This window comes from Aphelocoma coerulescens, chromosome 4A (genome assembly GCF_041296385.1).
Source record: "Aphelocoma coerulescens isolate FSJ_1873_10779 chromosome 4A, UR_Acoe_1.0, whole genome shotgun sequence".
NCBI lineage: Eukaryota > Metazoa > Chordata > Aves > Passeriformes > Corvidae > Aphelocoma > Aphelocoma coerulescens.
In genome coordinates, this window is record NC_091018.1 from 20497480 (window position 1) to 20519808 (window position 22329).

General features: G+C 51.5%; 2 protein-coding genes across 10 annotated transcripts in view; both read right to left on the minus strand.

The window, feature by feature from the left end:
* Window positions 1-22329, minus strand: part of ARHGEF9 (Cdc42 guanine nucleotide exchange factor 9) — a 193059-nt gene that overhangs the window by 96062 nt on the left and 74668 nt on the right. The window lies entirely within an intron of this gene.
* On the minus strand, window positions 3561-3740 carry LOC138110703 (uncharacterized). Its single transcript, XM_069015888.1, has one exon. The coding sequence runs from the start codon at window positions 3738-3740 to the stop codon at window positions 3561-3563; it is 180 nt and encodes a 59-aa protein (XP_068871989.1).

Genomic DNA, 22329 nt, shown 5'->3' on the forward strand with positions numbered 1-22329 from the left:
AGCACTCCGAGGGGGGCATCACCCTTTCCTCACACCGAGGAGGGTGCCTGAATCTTTAAGACGGCGGATTGCTGCTCGGGAGGAATGGACTTTTTATGGACTGTGGGAAACAGGGTTGCTATGATACAGGCAGAGGCATTTTCATGAATCCTGTGGCAAATAACATTGAATCCTGCTTAAGCAGACAACAGCAAGGCAGGTCTCCCATCACCCAGCCTCAGCAAACACACAGCAGCAGGCACTGAAAGAGATTTTATGCATCACAAGTACGCTTTTTGCAGACAAATTCGTATTTTTTTTCTTTGGGGCCATATTTTCCAGCGGGTCAGCGCTCCGATTCCTTTAAAGGAATGATCCCTCCACCTCATCCCTGGGTTTGAGCATCCCCACAAAACGTGAAGAAACCCAAGGGAGTCACAGGGCTGCAGCATCCCCAGGGACTCGAGCGTGACCCGGATGGTCCCACGGAGCTCCGGGACAAGGAAAGCTCCAATCCCAGGGATATTTCACAGCGTGCAAATGACACCCGGAGTGCTGCAGGCACAGTCACTTATGGGCACGGGGATCCAGTGGGGCCTGGGAGCGCTGTCACCCCAGAAAGCTCCCGGTGCTCGCCACGGGCTGAGCCGCTGCGCCAGCTCGGCGGGATGGACGGATGCGCCAGGGCTCCCGCACGCCCGGGGAACGCCAAACCGCAGCTGCCAAACTACAAAACTGGGGCTGGGGCAGGGGCTGAGGAGGTGGTCACTGAGGCCTGGGGTGGGAAACAGAAAGCGAACTAAACAAGCAGCAAGCCCAGCCCTCGCTCACTCCTTCGGCTCTCGTTTCCTCCTCTCTTTCCCCCCCAAATTCCAACAGGAAGCCCGAGATAACAAGAACGGTGCTGCTGCAATAACAAAGTTTGCTGCTACCAACTTTCCTATTGCTCCGTGTTAACTTTCCTTCTTTAACTCCACCAGCCTTCAGGAGGATAAAAGGCAAAAAGTTGTCATAAAACCACATGAATTCTCCCAAGAAATTCACGTTCCGTGATGGGAAAACCTCGGCTCGCGGCGCTCCCTCCCAGCAGCTGAGCGTGCACAACCCCTCGTCCTCCCCATGCACCCCCAGCACACCCCACCCCAGGGATGGAACCAGAGGGGCACCGCAGGAATATCCACCACCGAACACACACAATTCCCAAATATCTCCCCGGGAGTACAAGCTCTGGATCAAGGAATGCACCCAGGAAACCGCGTCAGGTACTGGGCATTCCTCGTAGAAATCGTATTGAAAGGTAAACCTCAGTGCCAGAGAGCCCTGAGAAAATAAACATTCAGGCACAGCCACATCCCGTTGTAACTCGCTGGTCAGTTTTGGGGTTGGGTTTTTGCTCATTTTTCCACCCTTTCTCCTCCAAATCCCTTTGCTGCTCAAGGCTGCTCCCCTGAAAGGATGATTTTGGCTGCTGTTTGATCGATTCCCTCTCCATGGTGATCTCAGCTCATTTATTACATTGCCAGGAGATTCTGCAACCTATAAAACTATTGACACAGGATGGCTAACAGGCAAATAGAGCAAATCTGAGCTGTTTAACAACCCAAACCATCCTCAGCAGCAATTTTATTTACTGGGATTTTTTTAGAGAAGACTGACTCAGTCTCCTGTGAAGTGAAGCAGGTACCTCTTGCAGATAGCTACAAGTGACGAGGGGAAACGGAGCCAGCAGGCACCAGAGCATCTTCCTGGGCTTGTATCCCTGGCTCCTGGCTTTTCTCCCCATTAAAATGGGCTACTGCCCCAAAACACTTTTGGGGACGATTGTTCCCACCCTGGCACTCGGGGAAAATTTCTTTTTTCTTTTATTTACAGCTAAAAGCACTTTGAAAGCACCAAATTTGCTGGATTTAACTCCGTTTCCAACCGTGCCACCATTGAAAAGCCATCGGCTTCTGAGCCCAGCTCAGCATTTAACTCCCAGCACACAGATCCTCACTGGGAAATAACTCCATGTCTCCATCTGGAACCTCCAGCTTTGTCTTTAGACATCAGTTATGTGGTTGTTTTTTTTAAGAGGACATCAAATAAATAACAGATAGCTGGAATTAGCATCAATTAGTTCAATTACCACAGCAATAAAAATTCTGGTGACTATCAACAAAGACAAAAAACATTTTCAAATTGATATTTTTGCTTGTTTTAAGCAATTCTGATTTTTCAGGAGGGGGAAATAACATATTAAAAAAAAAAATCCATAAGACCTCTATCAGAAGCGCAGAACAGAGACATATTTTCCAGAGGAAAAGGCATTGCTCTTCCCAGACATTCCCTTCGTATTCTCTCCAAACTCCTCGTGCTGCCACTGGAGCCCCCAGCCAGCCCTGCTTCCCAGCTGTAAACATTGCAATTTCGGGCTAGAAACACCTCTAACTACTGGACACCTTTCCAGCAAGCCCATAATACACAACTTAGCACTTCATTTTCCAGAAAATCAATGTAAATAAAGTCACACCAAGCAACCCATCTCAAAAGCTCGTTATCCTTGAGGTGGGCAAAGATTTTTCTTAGATACATTCCCCAAAATTTGATATACACACACACACGAGAGAAAGAAAAGAAAGCCAAAATCAGATTTCTAGAAAATCAAAGCAAAACTCAACCCCTCCGTATCTGTTGCTTTAGCAAAGAAAAACAAAGCTTGCATTGCCCTTTTTCCCTTTGATCTTTCCTCCCCAATTTGCAGAGACAGAAACCACGCACGACCAGAATAAAAACCCAGCAGGTTATGTTTCGGTCCCTCTCACATCTCTAAAAAAAGGAGCTGGGTTACATCACTGTGGACATAGAATTTGGAAGGTTTGGGGCTGAATATTAAGAAATCAAATCAGATCATCAAGGCAACACAGATAAAAACAGTAAGTAGAATTTCTCTTTTTCTTTTTTTTTTTTTTTTTTGTGGCTGAATGTTATTTTAGCCAAGATTTAATCCTTTAATAGGATTTCTTAAACACACACACACCCCCACCCCTTAAAAATGTCCATAGCTCAATTCCATTGCACACACCAGCATCTCTCACCTGGCACCTGCATGGTTACTCTCACAGACATTGCACATTAACTGCTTGCTAGAAATTGCACACAAAATCACTTATTATTAACTTGAGCCTCTATTTCAAAGGAAAGCAAAACAACACAGCCAGTGCTCACCACAGACAGATCATTTTCACTCTGCTGCTGCCTAAAGAAGCACAGCTCTATCTCGCCAGCACAGCACCACAGAGGACCGGATCACTGTTATTATTTATCACATTTCAAACCCCGGCAAAAGCAGCTACACTTACAGGCATACTTAAAAGACAAGACATGACAAAAGATTTAGGGAGAGATAATAATACCAACGTCATACATATCACAGCGAGGCCATGTTGAAGCTCAACGCGTTTCCCCCCTCAGTAAGAAATCTCTCTCTCTCTTTCTCTCTCTCTCTCGCCTTTCTCTCTCTCTCTCTCTCCCGCTCGTGCTCTCTTGTTGAATTGCTAGTGGTAGTAGTAGCCCCCAACAGCTCAGGAGAAAAAATCCATTTAACGAGTGCCCAGGAAGAACATGAGTATGACATTCACAAGCAATAGCACCACAATCACTGCAAAAACGACCACCGTTTGAACATCCAAGGTCATGGTGCAATGCAGAACACTGTAGTGTTCGAGGTGTGGGGCTGGCAGATTTGGAGAAGTCAACCTCTGCTCTGTAAGACTGTCCATACATCCACCATGCTAGAATAGAGGAGAAAACTGTTCCTGGTTTTGGGCTGGTTCGTAATGCTTTGTGCTCTGCCTTTAGTTTCTCCCCTATCTGCTGTCTCTAGCTCATTCTGAGCCCGCTAAGTGAAGCATCATCACAACCAGTGAGCACTCGGGATGCAAAATCCTTCCTTTAGGAAAAGAGCGAGCGCTGTCTGCAAGCTTCTCTCTCTGTCTCGTCCCCCCTCTCTTTCCCGGTCTCTCTCTCGCTGGCTGGCTCGCTTTTTAATTCGTCAAGCCAGTGCAGATACGGAGCCCGTGTGAGTGTGACAGCTCTGCAAGCTGCTGCGGCTGCATCCCTCGGAGCGAGGCGGACCCTGGCGCATACTAATCAGCTCCAGTGACCAGGCAGCGACGGCATCCTGGCTGTCACTCAAACGCAGAAGGAAGCGCTGGCTCCATAAATACGCGAGGCTTCCGCCCGCCGTGACAGCGAGCGCACGCAGCCGCGGCTCTGCCCGCGCTCCCGAGCCGGCTCCGGTGCTCCAAGCCCGGCGGCTCCGGTGCTCCAAGCCCGGCGGCTCCGGTGCTCCAAGCCCGGCGGCTCCGAGGCGGCTCCGAAGCGGCTCCCGAGGCGGCTCCCAGCGCTCCCAGCAGCGCAGATCCCGCTCCGCACCGCCCCGGGATGCGGCTGCCCTGGAAAACGGGAGCCCCGAGAGCCGGTGCTGCTGGGAGCCCGCTCGGAGCAGGGAGGGGAGCAGGAGCAAAGCAGCCAAAATAACAAAAAGGCAAGTCGTGGTAACCTGGAAATTCGCTGTGAGCCTGAAATGTGGGATTTGGGCAGGGGGGGTCACGCTTTAGCTCTGTACAATCATGCTGCCATCACAAATCCTATAACCTTTCTCTCCCCTCAGCGCTGCACTGGCTGTCTCCATCTAAGAGTTAAACTGAATTCTGAGTCTACAGACAGACATCTATAAAAGGGGGGGCAGGACAGATGGAGTGCCTTTATTCCTTCTGCAGCAGCCAGAAATGCTCATTCCTACATTAAAACCACACACACGCTCAGGGTTTATGGCCCAGGTGCCAGGCGCTATCCCAAACCTCAATCTCAGATCCCAGAACCAGCAGTTACCTCAGAGAGGCATCACGACGCACACAAACCACATACACTCAGCTGGAAAAAGCAAATGGTTTTCCAGACAAAGACAAATATAGAAATGCTGCCAATGCATATGCATAACGCACTAAAATGTGCATCCGGGGGCTGAGCACGGCACCTTCCAGGAAACCTGCGCCTCCGAACGCTCCCGCACAGACACGAGGCCAGCAGGCACCAAACAAGCACCTCGGCTGTTCTCCTGCAGCAAACGGTGAGAGCTGGGGAGGACTTTCATGTCTAAACCTGGCCAGTTTCATGTTTTAACCTCACCAGCAAGGGGCAGCCTGTCCTGCCAGCAGCGTCCTTCCAGGGCACCAGCATTTGGGCAAGGGGCAGGGGGTTACACAAACACTAACCCAGCTGTTTAATGCAAGGCTTATTTTAATTTTTTTCTTTTGCCAGAGAGCTCCCTCAAAAACAGGAGGGTCCTGTATCCACCCCAAACACCATCAAAGGAGAGACCGTGTCAGGCCTGGATGTCCACGGGGTCTCCCTTGGTGGCCTCCACTCGGACCCACTGGTCTGTGCCAGACCAACACTCAGCCAGCGCCATCCTGCTCATTTCTGACCAGCTCTGGAGCACGTGTGGGCTGGGATGGGTTTGTACATGCAGAGGGTGGGTTGTGTCGAGCAGCTTTAGAAACACGAACAGTTTGGGCTGCTTAGATGGTTTATTTTGGGTGATAAGTGCCAGCTAGAGGCTCTGTCCAGCATCTGAGGCCCCTGCTCTGTCCAGGCAGGGAGCTTCTCATTCAGGAGGACAGTGAAAAGCCCTTTTTTCACTGTATATTCACAAGAAGCTGCTGTAAAGCTGCCCCAGGCTGCCCCGTTAGCACAGATGCCAGGCTGTATCCAGGTGACGGATCTGCCTCATCCCCAGCTTCCAAACCTGCATTTTCTATCAAGGATCCATTTTTAGGATAGCCAGTCTGTCTGATGTAATTTTAGACTAATCAGAATAGCAAACATAGAATGATTCAGGTTGGAAGGGACCTTGGAGATCGTTTAGTTCCAACACATAATAGATGTGGAATATTTATTATTATTGCTACCGTCCTTTCCCAAAACAACACAGGCAATTTTCCAAAACATAAACCTAAACTTACAAAAACAGCCAGGAAATTCCAGTTTCAGTCTCAGAAGCAACGACGACTTCCCCAAAACACACAACCAGCCTGAATTTAGAGGGACTTTATGGCCAGTTTATCTTTTCCTCTAAACTGCAGTGAGCACAGAGGGAGCCTGGGTGTGGAGCCCAGAGGAGGTGTTAGAGGAAGCCCAGTGGAGATGTTCTGCTGGTCCACACACCCCCAGGGCCTGGGGACCCTCAGCAGGCACGGCCCATCCCTGGCTCCATCTCCTCTCCATGCCCAGACTGGGAAATGCCAGCGGGGGTTTCAAGGCAGCCTCCCTTGAGCCTTGCACAGAGACAGGGGAGCAAAAGCAGGGCAGGGGGAGCAGCAGAGGGCTGGGAAACCTCCAGAACAAAGGTGCACACATCACACATGCTCACTGGCCACTTCCGGAGCCGAGCGGGAGGGTTTCATTGCCAGCACCGAGCCTGGCAGGGCTGGGGCCGGGCATTCTGCAGGAGCTGAGCCACTCAGAGCGCAGGGGAGGGCACGGATCGTACACGGAGCCACAGAGCCGGCCCCTCCTGAGCTGCTGGCTGCGGGCGGGGGTCCCCAAAACCCCCCCACGGGGGTGTCAGGAGCCACGGGAGGATGTGGGGACCCCACTGCTGTGCCCCATCCCCTGGGGAGCCCAGGGGATGCTCCATCCCGGGGGATGCTGCATCGCGGGAAGCTCAGCCGCAGCATCCCCTTCGCCAGGTCTCTCTCAGAGCAAACAGCCCCTAAAAGATCAGGCAGGAAAGCACCGGGTGCCTCACGTCGGTCTGGGGTCCAGAGGAGGCTGTGTGGGTAACAGCAGCACAAACAGATTCACTGCAGAGAAGCTTCTATTTAAATGATATCCACAGTATTCCCAACAGTACTTGCTGCTTTATATAATTCCCCATGCCTTCTGCGTGCACTAAATGTTAATTTTACTACGAAAATGGACGGTACCTTCTCTTAGAAGCCTTTCTGATAAAGCACACCTACACAGCTGGGGTTTATGTAAAACCACGGTGAAGTTTAACTTCATGGAATGCTTTCTGGGAAGTTTGGTCTAACGTTCTGTACAGAGAGAAACGAGGAAGGGGAAAAGAAGATTTGTACTCATTACATAAAACACCACGTCCCACACTGCACAGAACATGCCCTGACACGAGAGGAGCTTTGGGGAGCACGGTTTGTGATGCAGGATCAGCGAGGGCTTGTGCTGGCTGAGAAGGGAGATTGGAATTTCAGCACCTCTGCGGAGGGACAGCAATCAGGGAAGGAGCCCGCGCTCCTGTTCCCATCACATCCATCCAGCTCTGTATCCATCGGCCTCATGGACACGTGTGGGATGGGGAATTCTGGACACCCAAACAACGAACAGAGGGGCCCTACACTGACATTAATTACAATACAGCAATTTTGGAGCAAGCCTAGGAAACGGATGATGCCAAATCCTCCCGTGCGGAACACGCCGGGCTCAGCCTTGTGACCACGTCTCCCTCCAATGGATGTCTCCAGTAATTAGCACATCCCTCTCCTTACAGCTCAACAAACACAGCTCAGGATTTGGAACCGGAATGCTTACAGGTCCCGGATTCCCCTCGCAAGGACAGGCCCACGGCCCCACACGAGGTGCCAGGGCACTCCAGGGGTGCGTGGCCATACACGGAGCCAGCTCCAGTTCCCTGTCCTGCTGTAGATCCCTGTGCAGAGTAACAACCTCCACCCTTGGACAGGCAGAGGGATCCCTGTTTTCCCAACACATCAGCTCCACCTTCTATTAACTGGAAAAAGGAGCCACTAAACTCTTAACCTCAATGCAGACCCAGAGAATTCCGGCCATGCCGCTGTAGGAAGCGGTGTGGCAGAGCTCTGGGATGTGACAGGACCCCAAATCTGCTAAACTTTGGCCAAAGGGGATAAGGCTCTGGATGAATTTGGGAAAATGTCACACAAATCAGCGTGGCTCTTGATTCTGAGCAGGAATACAATTGGTCTGGATGGATGAAATCCATGGCCAAGGGGAAAACACTGCCGGTCACTGTCAGTCCCAAACTGCTTCGGCTCCTTTGTATTCCCTCTTGCAGTTCCCAGACCTTTATGGCACCGTCAGGGAAGTTTAAACCTTCCAGTTGAATTAATACTGCCCCCAAAAAGGAATAGGCAGCCCTGGTACCCGGGGATGTGTGGGCACCTGCTCCTCCACTCCCAGTCTCCCGCGCTGGGCGCTCACGGCCGCTGCTGTGACGTGGGGGGTGACTTATGGGCTCCATCAGAGATTATAAGAAAACCATTATATTTTTTTTTTTTTCTAAATCTAGGCAGGAATTAAGCTCAGGGTTTCAGAGATTAAAGGCCAGTGAGATTATGATTCGCTGTTTCCAAAAAGGAGGATTTCCTTAAGCTGGGAGTTGCCTCTTTTTCCTTTCTCTTCACAGAATGTCTGACAGAGGCCTCTTCCCCATCCTGGGCCAGATGGGAGGCACCAGCCTACGAGCTGCAGAGCTGCTGCAAAGGGCAGATTTTTCCTCAAGAATCTCCAGAATCTCGTATGTTTACAGAATGGCTTCATGGGAAGCTTTAAAAATCCCCAAACACCTAAAATTCCTTACCCCAGCTGCAAAATGGAGGAATATTTGTAGAGACTTGGACTTGGGCCTGATTTTGGCTGTGAAAAATTAACTTTCCAGTCACCCACAGTTCCTTGCCTGTCCACTCCATCCCTCAAATGGAAAGCTTCCTCACTGTCCACATGAACTTGGGACTTTTTTCCAGTGATTTCCTCTTTCTAAAGGACTGCAGAAGTTAAGAGCCAGCAAAGCAGTGAAGTGGAAGAGAAGGAGGATGTGGGAGAGAGCAGGGAAGGACCACTCGAAGCAAGACGCCCTTGTGACAAGGCTGGGAGTGCTGCAAATAGAAGAAACTAAATTTCTAAGCCCACTTTGCAATGTTTAGAGCACACAGGGCACTGCTGGAGGTTGAGTTCAGCTGCACCCTCATGACCACCTGGGCAAGAGTGTCACACAAAGCTCAGAGGCCGTGGGGAAGGACCTGAGCATCCCCCGGTCACTGCTCCAAGTATTCCATGAAAAAAAACCCCGCAAGAATTTCACCAAAAGATGGGAACTGAGCCACAGCTGTGATGTCCCGATGGAATCGGTGTCTCAGCTCCTGTACCGCTGCACAGACCATGCTGAAATGGCACAGAGAGCCTGTCTGGGGGCATCGAGCCCATTGTGCTCCCCTGGACTGCAGTGAGAACAACAAACCTTCTATTTTTAAGTTAACATGAACTTAAAGCATTAAGACAGACTAAAATCTCCTGCCCCTGGCAATCGTGTTGCGAGTGCTTTCTGCTCTCCTCGCATCTGCTCCACACTCCAGCCTGCACTCCAGAAGCATCTTCAGATTCCCAGTGTTGAAAAAGAAAATAAACCCCCCCTCAAACCCACAGAAATCAGATGTGGTAACACCAATTACCCTGGTCACAGAGAAAGACTTCAGGGGCCAAGAAAGTTCTGTTTAAAAGGACCCATCCAATTCAGATGCTCATTTCGACCTTATGTAAGCTCTTCCCATCTGAAAAAAAAACCCAACCCCTGGCCGAAAGGAACACAGTAAACCTTTACTCCTTAATTTTATTTCTCAGCTTCTGGGCTCACTGTTGAGCCTGGAAAAAAAGTAAAGAAAGCAAAGCCCAAACTGCAGAAAAATCCAAGCCAAGTCCCTTCCCTGGGAAAAGACAAGTGGTCCCTGCAGGCACTCGGACATTAAATTGCAGAATCTTCACATCAGCACAGGTCTGGACAAAGCAGTGAGTGGAAAAAGATTATCACCTGCTAGAAAGTGAAACAAGACCCTTCTGAATTCAGGGTCAGTGTCCCCAGTGGAGTCCCTGAGAAGTTCAGCTGCCCGGGCACGGGGAAACTCTTCGGTGTGAAAATCAAAGCGTGCATTTCAGCTCTGCCACAACAAGGAAGGTCCCCTGAAATCCAACACAGGACAATTCCTACGCAGTAAAAAAGCAAACCTAACAGAGTCTTTCCCTCTGCCCAAGCCCACGGAGGTCCAGCAATGAGCAGTGCAAGGTGCTGGGAAGAATGGAAACAAAATGATCCACGATGCACCCCCCAACCAGCAACGTAGAAACCTCACAGGGAAAAGCAGAGGGGAAGTTTGGGTTCGGCTTTGTGCCTTTACTGCCTGGCCCTGCACAAGGGGCGGCTTAAGGAGCACGAGGATGATCCCCTGAAAACGTTATCACCAGATGGGCAAGGCAGAGCCAGGCCCTGTCCCAGCACTCCAGGGAAACACAAAGGCTCGTGGATTGGAAATCCTGATGCTGTGCAGTCCTTGGGACTTGTTATCCGACTCTTTCCTGCTGCTCTGCCAGCCTGAGCTTACTCCGAGGGCAATCTGGAATTACCCACACCAGGCAGGCTGAGCCAGGCATGGTCCCCTGCCTTGGTGGCACAGCTGTGGCAGAGGGGAGCAGGAGCCCCAGCCCTGCTTCCTGCAAGGGAATGAGGATGGAAAACAATTGCTCAGAGCTCCCTGCAGCCTCCTCACCCCCCTCCTGCGACACTTGGCTCAGCTTCCCTGGGCTTCTCCTTGTCAAGACACTGAGAAAAGGAAAAAGCATCTCATTAAGAAGATGACCCGTGGGTCTCATGTTCTTCACACAAATTAACCCAGAGAATTGGATGTGTTTCATATAAATAATTTTCTCCCCCTCTTCCTGCCTCCCAAAAAAAGGAGAGGGAGCAGCCGATTGAATCTGGCACTCTTCTAATGAAGAAAACAGTGCAAGCCAACCTAATGAAGTAGGAATTCCAGATGGATAGCAGTAGGTGGATGAACAGAACAGAGAGCACTCATTTTTATCAGCAGTATCAGCATGAAAAAAGAAGTTTATAGCCTTTTTCTACTTTTTTTTCCCCTTTCTCCAAGTGAGGCAGGTGAATGCCAGTAGGCTCCATTCCCTCTCCCAGCTCAGTGGGATTCCTTGCAGTGAGAGGGAGCACAGGCTGCTGCCTTCCAGGCACGGCCAGCACTGCCCTCCTGCAGCTCGTGACAATGTGTGACAGCCAAGGGGACCCCGGCTGTACCGAGGGGATCACCCTGGCTGTACCAAGGGGATCACCCTGGCTGTGTGGGATCACAGGGACAATCCCACCTGCCGTGGGACACGGCTGCACACAGGGGCACAGGAAGGCACCTGGTGCTGTGCTGGCTGCTCCAAGCAGCACAGCTGGCAGTTCAGTGTTGCTGATCAGCAGCACCAACGTGAAAATCCAGTGGGATGGAGCTGAGGTTTGCTGTGCGTCCCAAAACTGCAGGAGCTGTGAGTGCTTCAGGTGCTACCTGAAACAGCCACGCACAGAAGGTGTGGTGCAACTCACTGCATGCCCAGCGTTATCCTGGGTCACATCCAAGGAACTCTGCAGCGTGGCAGGATGGGGAGGAAGGTGTTGGGACTCCCTCTGAACACGCTTCTGTACAAGAGCACAACTCCTTGGCTTCAGCGGGAGTCACCAGAGCTCCGGACAAGGAACTCTTTACTTCTCATCCAGCCTAAGCTGGAGATGCCACAGGCTGAACCTGGCTCCTGGATAAGGCACTCCTGCCTTTCCCACACACGGCACTCTGGCCAGTCCCTACCAAGGCTCGTCTTTCCTCTCCCTGCCCACATTACATAATAAGCATCTTTATTTATTTTTTTTTCCATAAGTCGTCTTTTCATAACAATAGAAACTATTGGAGACCGAGATAACTTGATGAATTTTTCCTATTATCTAAGAGCTTAGTCACTCAGGGAATTAGTCATGTTCAAAATAACAGCCAGGCTCAAAGAGATTCAGAGCAACCATTCCAGAGCAGAAGCAGCTAATGTCATAAATACATTAAGATGTCAGCTTGAAGCATTTCAGAGATTTTTCAAGAAGTGTTTAAAAAAAGAAAAACCCTTTGATGAGTTACAAGGAAATCAGGTTCTCGGCAGTTAAAAAAACGTTGTGGTTTGCAAAGCCTGTGGTGCTCAAACACTGAAACCCTGGGCAGGAGGGACAGATGGACGTGGTGACCACATGGGGTGTGTGGTTTCCCAGCAAGAACAGCCTGCTCAGAGCTCCACGAAATCCTGCTTCCCATGCCTATGGCACCCTCCCAGCACTGCTCTCCCAGGGTTTTCCAGACATCCCTGATATATCTCAGGAGACACAGAAGTTATTGGCATGTCCCTTACCCAGGAGGTGGGAACTGGGGCCAGAGCCATGGAAATGGAGCCAGGCCTCCTCCCAGCCCCTCCCGGGACTGACACAAGGAGCAGGGATTTATCCAAACGTTTTTATTTACCACAACATCAACTCTTCCTTAACCCGGACATTTGGCATAGCAGCACTCGTAGGAGGCTGTAACTGAAAGATTAAAGCAGTCCCAAAGTGGGAGAGAAATGGAAAACTGAACAGCAGCTCCGTAAGAAAAACCCCACAAGGAAATGGATTTGGTGGGAGGGACTTCGGGCTTTGGGGGCTCCCTGGCACCGCAGCACACCCCGAATTCTCCGGGGCATGCAGAGCTCAGGCAAGCCAAGCATCAACCTCCAGTGACAGGAGACCCCGGGATGAACAGGAACAAACTTCCAAACTTTGCACTCTCCCGTGGAAAAGCCCTCCCTGCTGAAGCCACAGGGCACGGAGACTGGGCAGCATCCTCTGCAGGACACCCACAGCTTCCCGGGAGCTTCCCTGGGAGCAGCTCCAGCAGCAGCCAGCGCTCCCTGCTCCCTTTGATCAGAGCAGGAAAACTGCTCTGGGGCTCTTCAGTCCCATTTTTCCCTAATGCCTGGATACCACAAGCTCCTCTTTCCATCCTGCCCTGGCTTCTCTCCACCAGCTGCATTTGCGTATCCCAACTTTCAAAAATGAAAGTCAAACCCAAACTGCTTCTTTCCACTTCTCTTTTCCAGACTTCACATTGAGATGTTTTGGATTACGGAGTGCAAAGAGTACTTTGTATTTCCAATATCTTGTGATTCGCAGACTGACAAGTGGGGAAGAATCAGTGAGGAAAAATGTAAGCAAGTCCTTGGCTGCTGACCTGCCCCACTAGGGACATCTCCACCACTTGCAGCATTTGGCCCTTTGACTCACTGAATTCCTTTTCACCATATTCTAAGTTGTGATGATTTACAAGAGCTTGCTTTTTGTCTGGGAGAGAAATGGAAAATATCAACAGCAGCTTGATTTTAAATACTAGAACGACAGGCAGTGTAAAAATATGACTATTTATGGCTGTAAAAGAAAGAAGACTGTAAAAGAAAAAAGACTGGGACTGTGTCATTGAAGGTGATGGCTGCACTCACCTGGACTGCCACAGGCACAACATTAAACCCAAAAGGAGACCCCATAGGAGGAAATACCGTGGAAGACTCACACTTGTGCTACTGGCAATACAAAGATTTGGGAAAAAAACTCTGCCCTTGTCAGATAAAAAAGTATTCCAGAAGAGGCTGTGTTTTGTCCTGAATTAATCCAACTCATCTGATTACCATGCTGGATCAATACCCTCTGAAGAATGCCAAACCAAATAATTATTGTACTCACACACTGCTCAGATGTGCAGACTGATTCTCATCACTACCAATGACAATCCCTCGGATTTCTCTAGGTTAGGAACAGATACTAGAGAGTTTAGCAACGTGGTACCGATGAAGCATGGAAAACACCCCCGTGGGATGCCAGCATAATTGGCAAAAGATTAATTGTTTAAAAAATGGGAAGCAGCACATGCAAAGGAAGGAGAAAAGAAGCTCCGACAGCTTAAAACTATGGAATAATGGCTTGGGTTTAGGGGCTGATTTGGAAATAAAGAGCCACCTGCCACGAGAACAAAAGGTACTATCACTTGTAAAGTATTAGTGACATGCTTCTTAAAGATGAGTAACTCTGAAAAGGAGCAGATCTGAGTCTCGAACCCAAACTGAGAACAACAGAAAACAGCATTTTGAATAAATCAGTGTTGTGCAGAACTTGGGAAAAATCAGGCTAAAATCCAGGTTTTGACCAATGTGCCTGAGCTGAACGAAGTCCAGGGATGCTGCCAGAATAAATGTGTATTGCTGGTCTTTAGCAGACACACAGAAAATAATGCTGGGGTAAAAAATACAGCTGAAAAACCATAATAGAGACTCAGTGCCCATGGAAATGGGTCCAGCGATGCTCTGGGTGAAAGACTGAGGTTCTGCACGGCACGGGAGGCTGTGTGAACAGAGCAGCCAGCCTTCACTCAGGAGCAAACAGAGCTGTTTGGTAGTTCCATAGTACATTTTAGCCAGCAGACTGAGATAATAATATTCCCACCAAGCTGCTGAAATGCAGCTACTCCTGGTGTGGAATAACTCACTTGTTTAGCACAGCCCACCAAATGATCAACATCTGAAGTACTAAAATTTCAAATAACTTACCAGTGGGGACAGCAAGGAAAATCTGCATTGGAGGCAATATTGCTATCCACGCTGGCACTTGGCCAGGACATCTGGACGAACATCTTGTCTTGCTAAAGGAGCAGAATTTGTAGGGACCAAGCATCGGCTTTAGGCACTCCCAGTATCCCTGTGCTCCAAGGGCAGGAGCCCCTGAACCCTCAGGCCACAGCCACCCATCCCCAGGGAACCAGGCTCCTCACCCACCAGGGACTGCAAACATCTCTGCTGGTTTTATCATATTTGGTTCAGTTTTACTTTGCTGGTTTGAAATAATTTTTTATTTTCAGCTATCCGGAGATACATGGAGTATCCAAACACTGCTGAGGCTGTTGAGCTGCTGTATTAAAACACAGAAACCACAGCTCTCTCTTTTATTTTTCCCTTGTTAGGAGGAGCAACATTTGGAAATTCCTGGGTAGAACCTGCTTTAAAATCAACCACTGGAGCTTTACTTTCCCCAAAAAACTATATTACAGGCTATTCACTACTACAGCAAGCACTATGATTTCTCTCAAAGAGAAAGCAAAAATTACACTAACAAGAACAGAGTAACACAGTCTCCCTTACTGCCGGCAGCAAGGAAGGAATCTGGGAAGAGGAGAGGGCAAGAAAGTGTCAGTCTTGTGCTGTGTCAATTAGAAAAGCACTTTGTCCTGCACCATCCCCAGCCCCTCCCCACCGGAGCTCAGCAGTCACCTGGGAGCAGTCACCTGGGAGAAGAGGGGAAAGGAGGCAGGAGCCACCTCCGGCTTCCCAGCACCACTGGGAATCGGCACAGGGCGATCGGCGTTGCTTAGACACGGGCGGAGAGGGGCAAAGTGCGGGACAAAGGGAACAGAGGAAGAAATCCCATCCCTCCGGATGCTCCGAGGGTGGGAGGCGGCAGCGAAGCCCCCGAAGTGCTGCTGGGTGGCAGACAAGCCTTAAACAGGACCCTAAACACACGTGCTGGGTGCTGCAGGCTGCTGCCTACACCCCACATCGCAGCACCGCCCGAGCCTTTCGGGAGCACAGACCCCCAGCCCCCGTTTGTGTGAGGATCTGAGAGGGGATGGAGGGCAGAGGGGCTGCACGGGGAGAACGGGCAGCGATCCTTCCCAAAGCCTCCCCGCTGGCAGCAGCATCTGCCGGTGCCCCCGGAGCCGGAACGCGGGGGCTGAGCCAGGTGACGCCAGCTCGGCCCGAGCGGCTCCGGGCCCGGGACCAGCCCGCAGGGATGCCCGAGCCTCCCGCAGGACGGAGAACGGCCAGGGAAGGGCAAATCCAAAAACACCTGCAAAGCCCAGCGCCGCACGGAGCCGGGGGGGAAATGCCATTGCAAAGGCGAGCTGTGCAAGGGGGGCGAGCTGGGGAGGGGGAGGATCTCAGGAACAACCGCAGCGCTTCCCGGGGAAGTTTCTGAATGAGACGGAGGGGCCCTGCTGAGCGGGGGGAACTTCCCCGCTTCCCCCGGCACACGCAGCCCTCCGAGCCGGCTCGGCCAGGCGCTGCACGGCGGCAGGATGTGGTTTCGTGGAGCTGTCAGTGTCGAGCCGGCTCTGCCGAAGCCTCCCCACGCCGGAGGAGGGTCTGCCAGGCTGCTGCGGGCAGGGACGCTCGGGCTCGGCAGCGCACCGGGCTCCCCCCGCACCGCAACTCATCATCCGGCAGAGGGGCAGATCTGACAGGTCCCGGCTGCCCCGGCCAGCACCCAGCCCTGTGCCGGCGCTCCTCTCCTCCAGTGCTCTCGCACCGCACACCCCACACATGCGGGAACCGGGAGAACCCCTCTGCTTCCCCCCCCCCGAGCCCCCCGGCTCGCCCTACGGAAACCCCCTCCCCAGCCCAGCCGAGCGCCGCTCCCTCCCACGCCCCGAGGCATGCCCACCCTCCTTCCTTTCTTTTAATTTCTTCTTCTGCTCAGCAGTTTGGGAACGCGGAGTCTATAAAATGGCTACAGAGTGATCAATGGTTTCAAGGACAGGGAGTAAAGGAGGAGTCAGGAGATAGGACGGAGGTTCATTTCCCTGTCAAAGTACTGCAATAAGAGGAAAAGAGAAAGACATAGCTACCTGAACTCACCATTCCTGTTCCATCCCTTAGCCACTGCATCTTGCTTCTGATGATGTCCTTATTATCAGGGAGGGGAAGAAAAAAAAAAAAATCCCTACTGCCTGGCGAGAGCTGGCAGGAAAAAAAAAAGAAGCCCCCCCACCCCCACCCTAGCCTGGAGCTTTCAGTCAGCCATCCCTCAGCCCGGCAATCCCGTGCCTGTCAGGAGCACGTTATTAGCAGCCTCCTCACTACCTGGGATTGAGCTTATTTATTTCAGTCACGGACCGAGGGATTTGAGGGGAGGGGGATGTCCTTTTTTTTTTTTTTCCCTGCCGTGCTTTAAAACTCTGCAGGAGGGGAGGGGAGTGGAAGGGAGGGGAAGGAGGGGGAACCGATGCAAACTTGGGGAGGGTCCCCGCAGGCGCCCAGCACCCCGGGCACCCTGTGCCCTCCTGCCGGTGGCCGGTCACCCTCGCCCCCAGCGCTGCAGGACGCCAGATCTGCAGAGCCAGCACATGCTTCAAGCTCAGCAAGGGGCTGGGGATTTTGCTGACGTTCAGAGGGCAGCAGGTTCTCATTCTGCTCTCCACATGAAGGATGAGTCCCCTTCCCACTGAAAGCAAAGCTCCCAGCCCAGCCAAGCGCTGCACCTGCCCGGGGTGATCCTCCCCCTGCACCAGTGCCCTGCTCCCCACTCCGGGTGTTCATCCCCTGCCCGCTCCCCTCGCTTTTCCCCACTTTCTGGCCACAGCAAGGAAACGAGAGCCCCGCTGCATAGTTAAGAAAGCAAATCCACTCATTAAGCGTTCCTCATCGATCCGGCCACCCACCACGTCGAGGGAGAGGAGATCGCGGTGTCTGGCGCTGGTGAGAAGAGGCGGCGGCAGCATATGGGATGCGTAGAGCCAACTGGAAACAGGGCTGAATCCTCCCGGATCCTCCAGCTGGGACACGCACGTCGACATGGTTCTCCCCATTGTAGGGACAGGACATGGGGCTGGCAGGAGTTGGCCAAGGCCGCTCACGGCGCCGGTGATGCGGCCGCCGCAGCCCCTGCCGCCATCCCAGGGCTCGGTGCCCACAGGAAGGGGCAGCCCGGAGCAGGACTGACACACCCCTGAGTACAGGAAAATGCCCCACCAATATTCCCAAAATCCCCTCTTTGGCAGCCGAGTCTGCAGCTGGCTTCAGGGACAGGAGAGGGCAGGTACGAATTGTGGAGACAACGTGGGAAGTGGCTGGCAGCGGGCTCTGGGCACAGGCAGGACACTGGGGACACTGGACATGCTGGATCCATGCACAGGATATGCTGTAAAATCTGTGGAGATGATACAATCTCCTCAGTTACAGCTGCAGAGGATTTAGGGTTGTGTTTGCATGGGTTTTTTTCTCCACACCTCAAGGGCAGAAGGGCATTGGGATCTCCCGCTCCTGGCCTCTGGAGGAGTCAACATTTTTCCTGCAGCTGGAGATTTTGAGTCAGGGAACAACACGCAGCTCCTCGTGACTGCCACTTTCTGCTGGTCCTGTGCCACTCAGCAGGATCAGAGCTTAGGTGCCTTCACTTATTTGTTGAAATGGGCCAGACCAAAAGTGCAGGCAGGACTGAAGGGATGCTGCCCAGCATCTCTGCACTGCTGGGGCCCCACACAGCCTGCTCCAGTTACATCAAGCCATATTCCATCACCTTTTCTACAGGCACTGACAGCCATCATTATTCCCAGAGACGGCTGACAAAAGAAAGAGTCAGGAGGCAAATGCTTATAGCTGTCCAAACTCTGGAATTCTGCCTATTTCGAGTGGCAGAAACACCAGGTAAGTTATTTACACCCACAGGAGGGCTCGAGTTGGAAAATCCCACCTCTGACATGTGTTGTCAGTCAGGGTCCTCTCCAGGGAGAGCCCCATCTCCCACAGCAGGTGATGGCCACGACTTTGTGCAGCCCTGGAACTCACAGAGCTCACGGGTACTTCACCTGTTCGGGTGTCAGGCAGAGCCAGCACCACCTCGCCAACTGATTCAAAAGCTGCAGGGGCTGGGAGAGCTGGGACAGCAGAACTGACAGACAGACAGACAGACATCCTGAATGGACATTGCTGCCTTCAGAGACTTGGACTAAAACCAGAGCAATGATCAGTTATCTCTAACTGAAGGGTAAATATTTTTTCTACCAGGAAATACTACATGAGATCTCACTGTTGTCAGCACACACACAGGGAATACAAGAATGACCCTCTTAGGCACAAGATCAGCTTTAAACCATGCACTGCACCATCCCAGTAACTCCACTCACTTTGGTCAAGGTTACACCCTGGCAGTGCAAATGGAGGGGGATTTGTCTGGCACATCCCACCCTGCTGCTCTAATTGGGAACGTGGATCTGGAGGAAGAGGAGGACAATTTTTGTGGAGGACTGTTACACACGAGCAGAAATTACCCCAGCTTCTCTCCTCCCGCCAGCTGTTGATCAGGCCTGTCAATAAGGCTCATATTCCACTGTCTCACTTCCTATGCCTTGTTTCCACTAAGCTGATTTGAGAAGCAAACCAAGAGCTGCCAGGTTAATTCTTGCTCCCTGTGAAGGTGCTGAAAGGCAAGAAAGCCCCAGGATCAGCCAAATCCCTGAATGGGCAGCAGGCTGCACACAAATCCCATCCTGCCCAGAGCAGTGGGGCAGCCGTTCTCTCTGGCACGGGGAACCTCGGAGAGAACCCAGCTGCATTTCCCTGCCAAGAAAATGCACCTCTGCTGCCTCATTGTCAATGCAAAGCGCTCTGCAGGCAGCCACCGGGCAGGGGACCAAGCCCAGAGTCCCTGCCAGAGCAGGGGGAGCAGGGAAAAGCCACCTGTGAGCTTCTGCTGGGCCCTGTGCAGGGCCAGGAGCTGGACTGTGATGATCCTTGTGGGCCCCTTCCAGCCCAGGATATTCAGTGATTCTCTGACTCTCCACTTCCCTGGAGGAAAGCACCTTCCAGGAAAGGGCATCGTGTCCTGGCTCCTGTGTCAGGCGTGCCAGGGGATGCTGCAGCCCAGCACACCTGAGGGCACAGTGGGCTGCCCAGCGAGCACATCCCAGACATGGAATATTCCCAAGCACACCCTGAGCTGTGTGTGAGGCACAGACATTGTGCAGTTGTGCCAGGGGCACTGCACTGGTAGGAAAACCCACATTGCCCACAGGGAAACAGAGGCAGCTTTCAGTGGGTGGTGGCTGGGCACAGAGTTTGCACTGCAGGCTCCTGCCCTGGGATTTACCTGCCAAAAAATGGGATTTCTGCCACTTGAGCATGTCTCACTGGAGAGGAATGGACGAGGCTTTGCTCAGGTGGTTTGTCTGGGGGATCACTCCAGAGGAAATCCCCAGGAAGAACTCGTGGATTGCTCATCAATAACACAATATCCCAGTCAGTCTCAGCAGAGCTGTGGTTTGGTCACATTTGACCTGTCACGGTCTCCAAATATTTCTCTCTCTACAGAATGAGGACCAAAATCAGCTGATGTGCTTCACCCTCAAGACAGCTGCTTCCCTTCAACAGCCCAGTCCAGTCTGGAGTCTCCTTGTGACTGCCAGGAATATCAATAATGGGCAATGAACGTGAGCAGAGAAGTGAAGGCAGGGAAGGAAGGGACAGTGTTTACCTGGACACTGCTCTGCAGCAGCAGTGACTGACTAAATTATCAGATAAATGCCACTTTTCCATGTGCAACTTATTTTCTCCTAATTCCCTGCAGCTGGAGAGCGACTCAAAAGCCAAACAAGAGGGGATGAGCAGGAGGACACTCAGTATCACATCCCAGTGAAACAGCAAAAATAACCTCAATCCTTGTGCCTCATCCAGCACATCTGGAGTCATGTAAATAACACACAGGAGACTTTACCAACATTCCCACTGCAATCCAATCCTCCCAGAACCCACCCTGCTCTCCCACCATTATTTATGGTATTGCAGAGCCGCTTTTGGGAGCAGATCCCTCGTTTGAGACACTCGGAACACAGCCCTGGGATCCCATGAAAACATGAAGGTTCATTTTCTTGCAGCCTGTGAGAGCAGCACTGCAGGATTTCACCTGCCTCTCCTGTCTTTTCCTCCTGCTATTATGTTATCACATCACCACTGAAATCTCCTTTAGATCTTCAAGGCCTCCCTTCCTTTATCCCACTGGAAGATTTTTGCTCTAAACTACTCTCTGGATGTGGGAACTTTTCCCAAGATGCTTTTTCCCTCACCCTGCTGCTGTTTTCATGAGGGGATTTCCCTTCTTTTGCTTTTCACCCACTCCCCTCCCTCCCCAGCTACGATGCTGCATTGGACAACATCCCCCAGCCAGCACCTCCCCACTGCAATTCCAGCCCGGAATTTCCTCACTGAGGCAGGAGAGCCTGGCAGTGCCCTTTGGAGAGCCCTGCCACACGCTGGTATTTCACTGCTGCAGAAGGCAGATGTTCTTCATTCCATATCAGAGAGCACAAATATGTTCCTGCAGCCATTGTCTCTATTGAACTGCAAAGAACAGGCACCAAATCCTACAGGTTAATTAATGAGAAAGGAGGGGAATTTGTCTAACCTCTACTAGGAATTATCCAGCCTGGCTTTATAAACCAATCAGCCACGCTACCCAGCTATGAAACACGTACCTTCCTGCAGGAAAAAAAGCCCAAACCCCATGGAATACTTTCATAATGGCCCAGTGCCTCTCTGATTAGCACGGCAATAACACAGTGCTTCGGGCTCTTGCAAAGTATTATTATTATTTATGGTACATTACGAGGGAGTTTGTTTGTTCTTTAATAGGAGATGACATATTCAGAAACCCAGATACGAGTGTCCTCCTGAACTAACTCTGACACAAAGATAGTTTCAGTCATAAATTATAGAATCATAGAGCCACAGGACTGGAACAAGTGCCTGAAATGCCTCACTGATGGATGTGGTTGGGATCTGGCTGTTTACCACAGTGAGATCATTACCTGCAAACCAGGGGCTTCCCCTGACCTCCCAAGGTGACACAGGGGCCACTGGCAGGGATGGCCAGGGCAGCCCAAACCTGTCTCTCCCTGCTCCAAACCCCTTCTCCAGTCTGGATCAGTTGTATGCACACTCTCTATGCTGGTACAAACTCGAGTTATTTCTAATTTAATTATGTGCACTGGGCATTATTAATTAATTGCAGTATTTATATTTAGCAGCCACAGTGCAAACAGCCCCCATCTGGCTCCAGGCAGAGGTGTGTGGCACACACAGCCTGCTCCCTGGGAAAGGAGGGAAGGCATGGATTGGGCATGGCCACTCTCCCACAGACTCCCCTCAAAGGGCTTTTTGTGGGATTTCACCAACAAAATGCCAGCTTCAGTTCTGGAGAGGACCAAAACAAACCGGAGCTTTTATGAAAGCCCTAGTGGGAAACCACAGTTTGAAAACCTGTCTGTAAAAAGCCATTTTTTTATTAAGTAACCTCTTCAGTTCACCACCCACAGTCTGCCAGACACAGAGAGGTTCCTCCCAGCCCTCTCCAGGCCATCCTGCCCTTGGGAAGGCACGGGAACAGGCAAGTCCTGGATCTGCCTCCTTCCACAACGTCTCCTTCAAGACACCCCCATGGTCTGCATGTTGTTTACTATTCCTTCTCCTGTCACCCCCGCCTGACTGACAAGACTCCTCATGCCTCAGCCCATTTGATTTGCTAATATCTCTCAAGTTTTTCCATTTGCAAACCTCCCACCTCTGCTTTAATGAACCCAAGGAGTCTGTTGCCAAGGAACGCTCTCTGTTGCCATGCCCTCTGCTATAGAGGTGAAAATTAATAACCTGCAGCCAAATTAA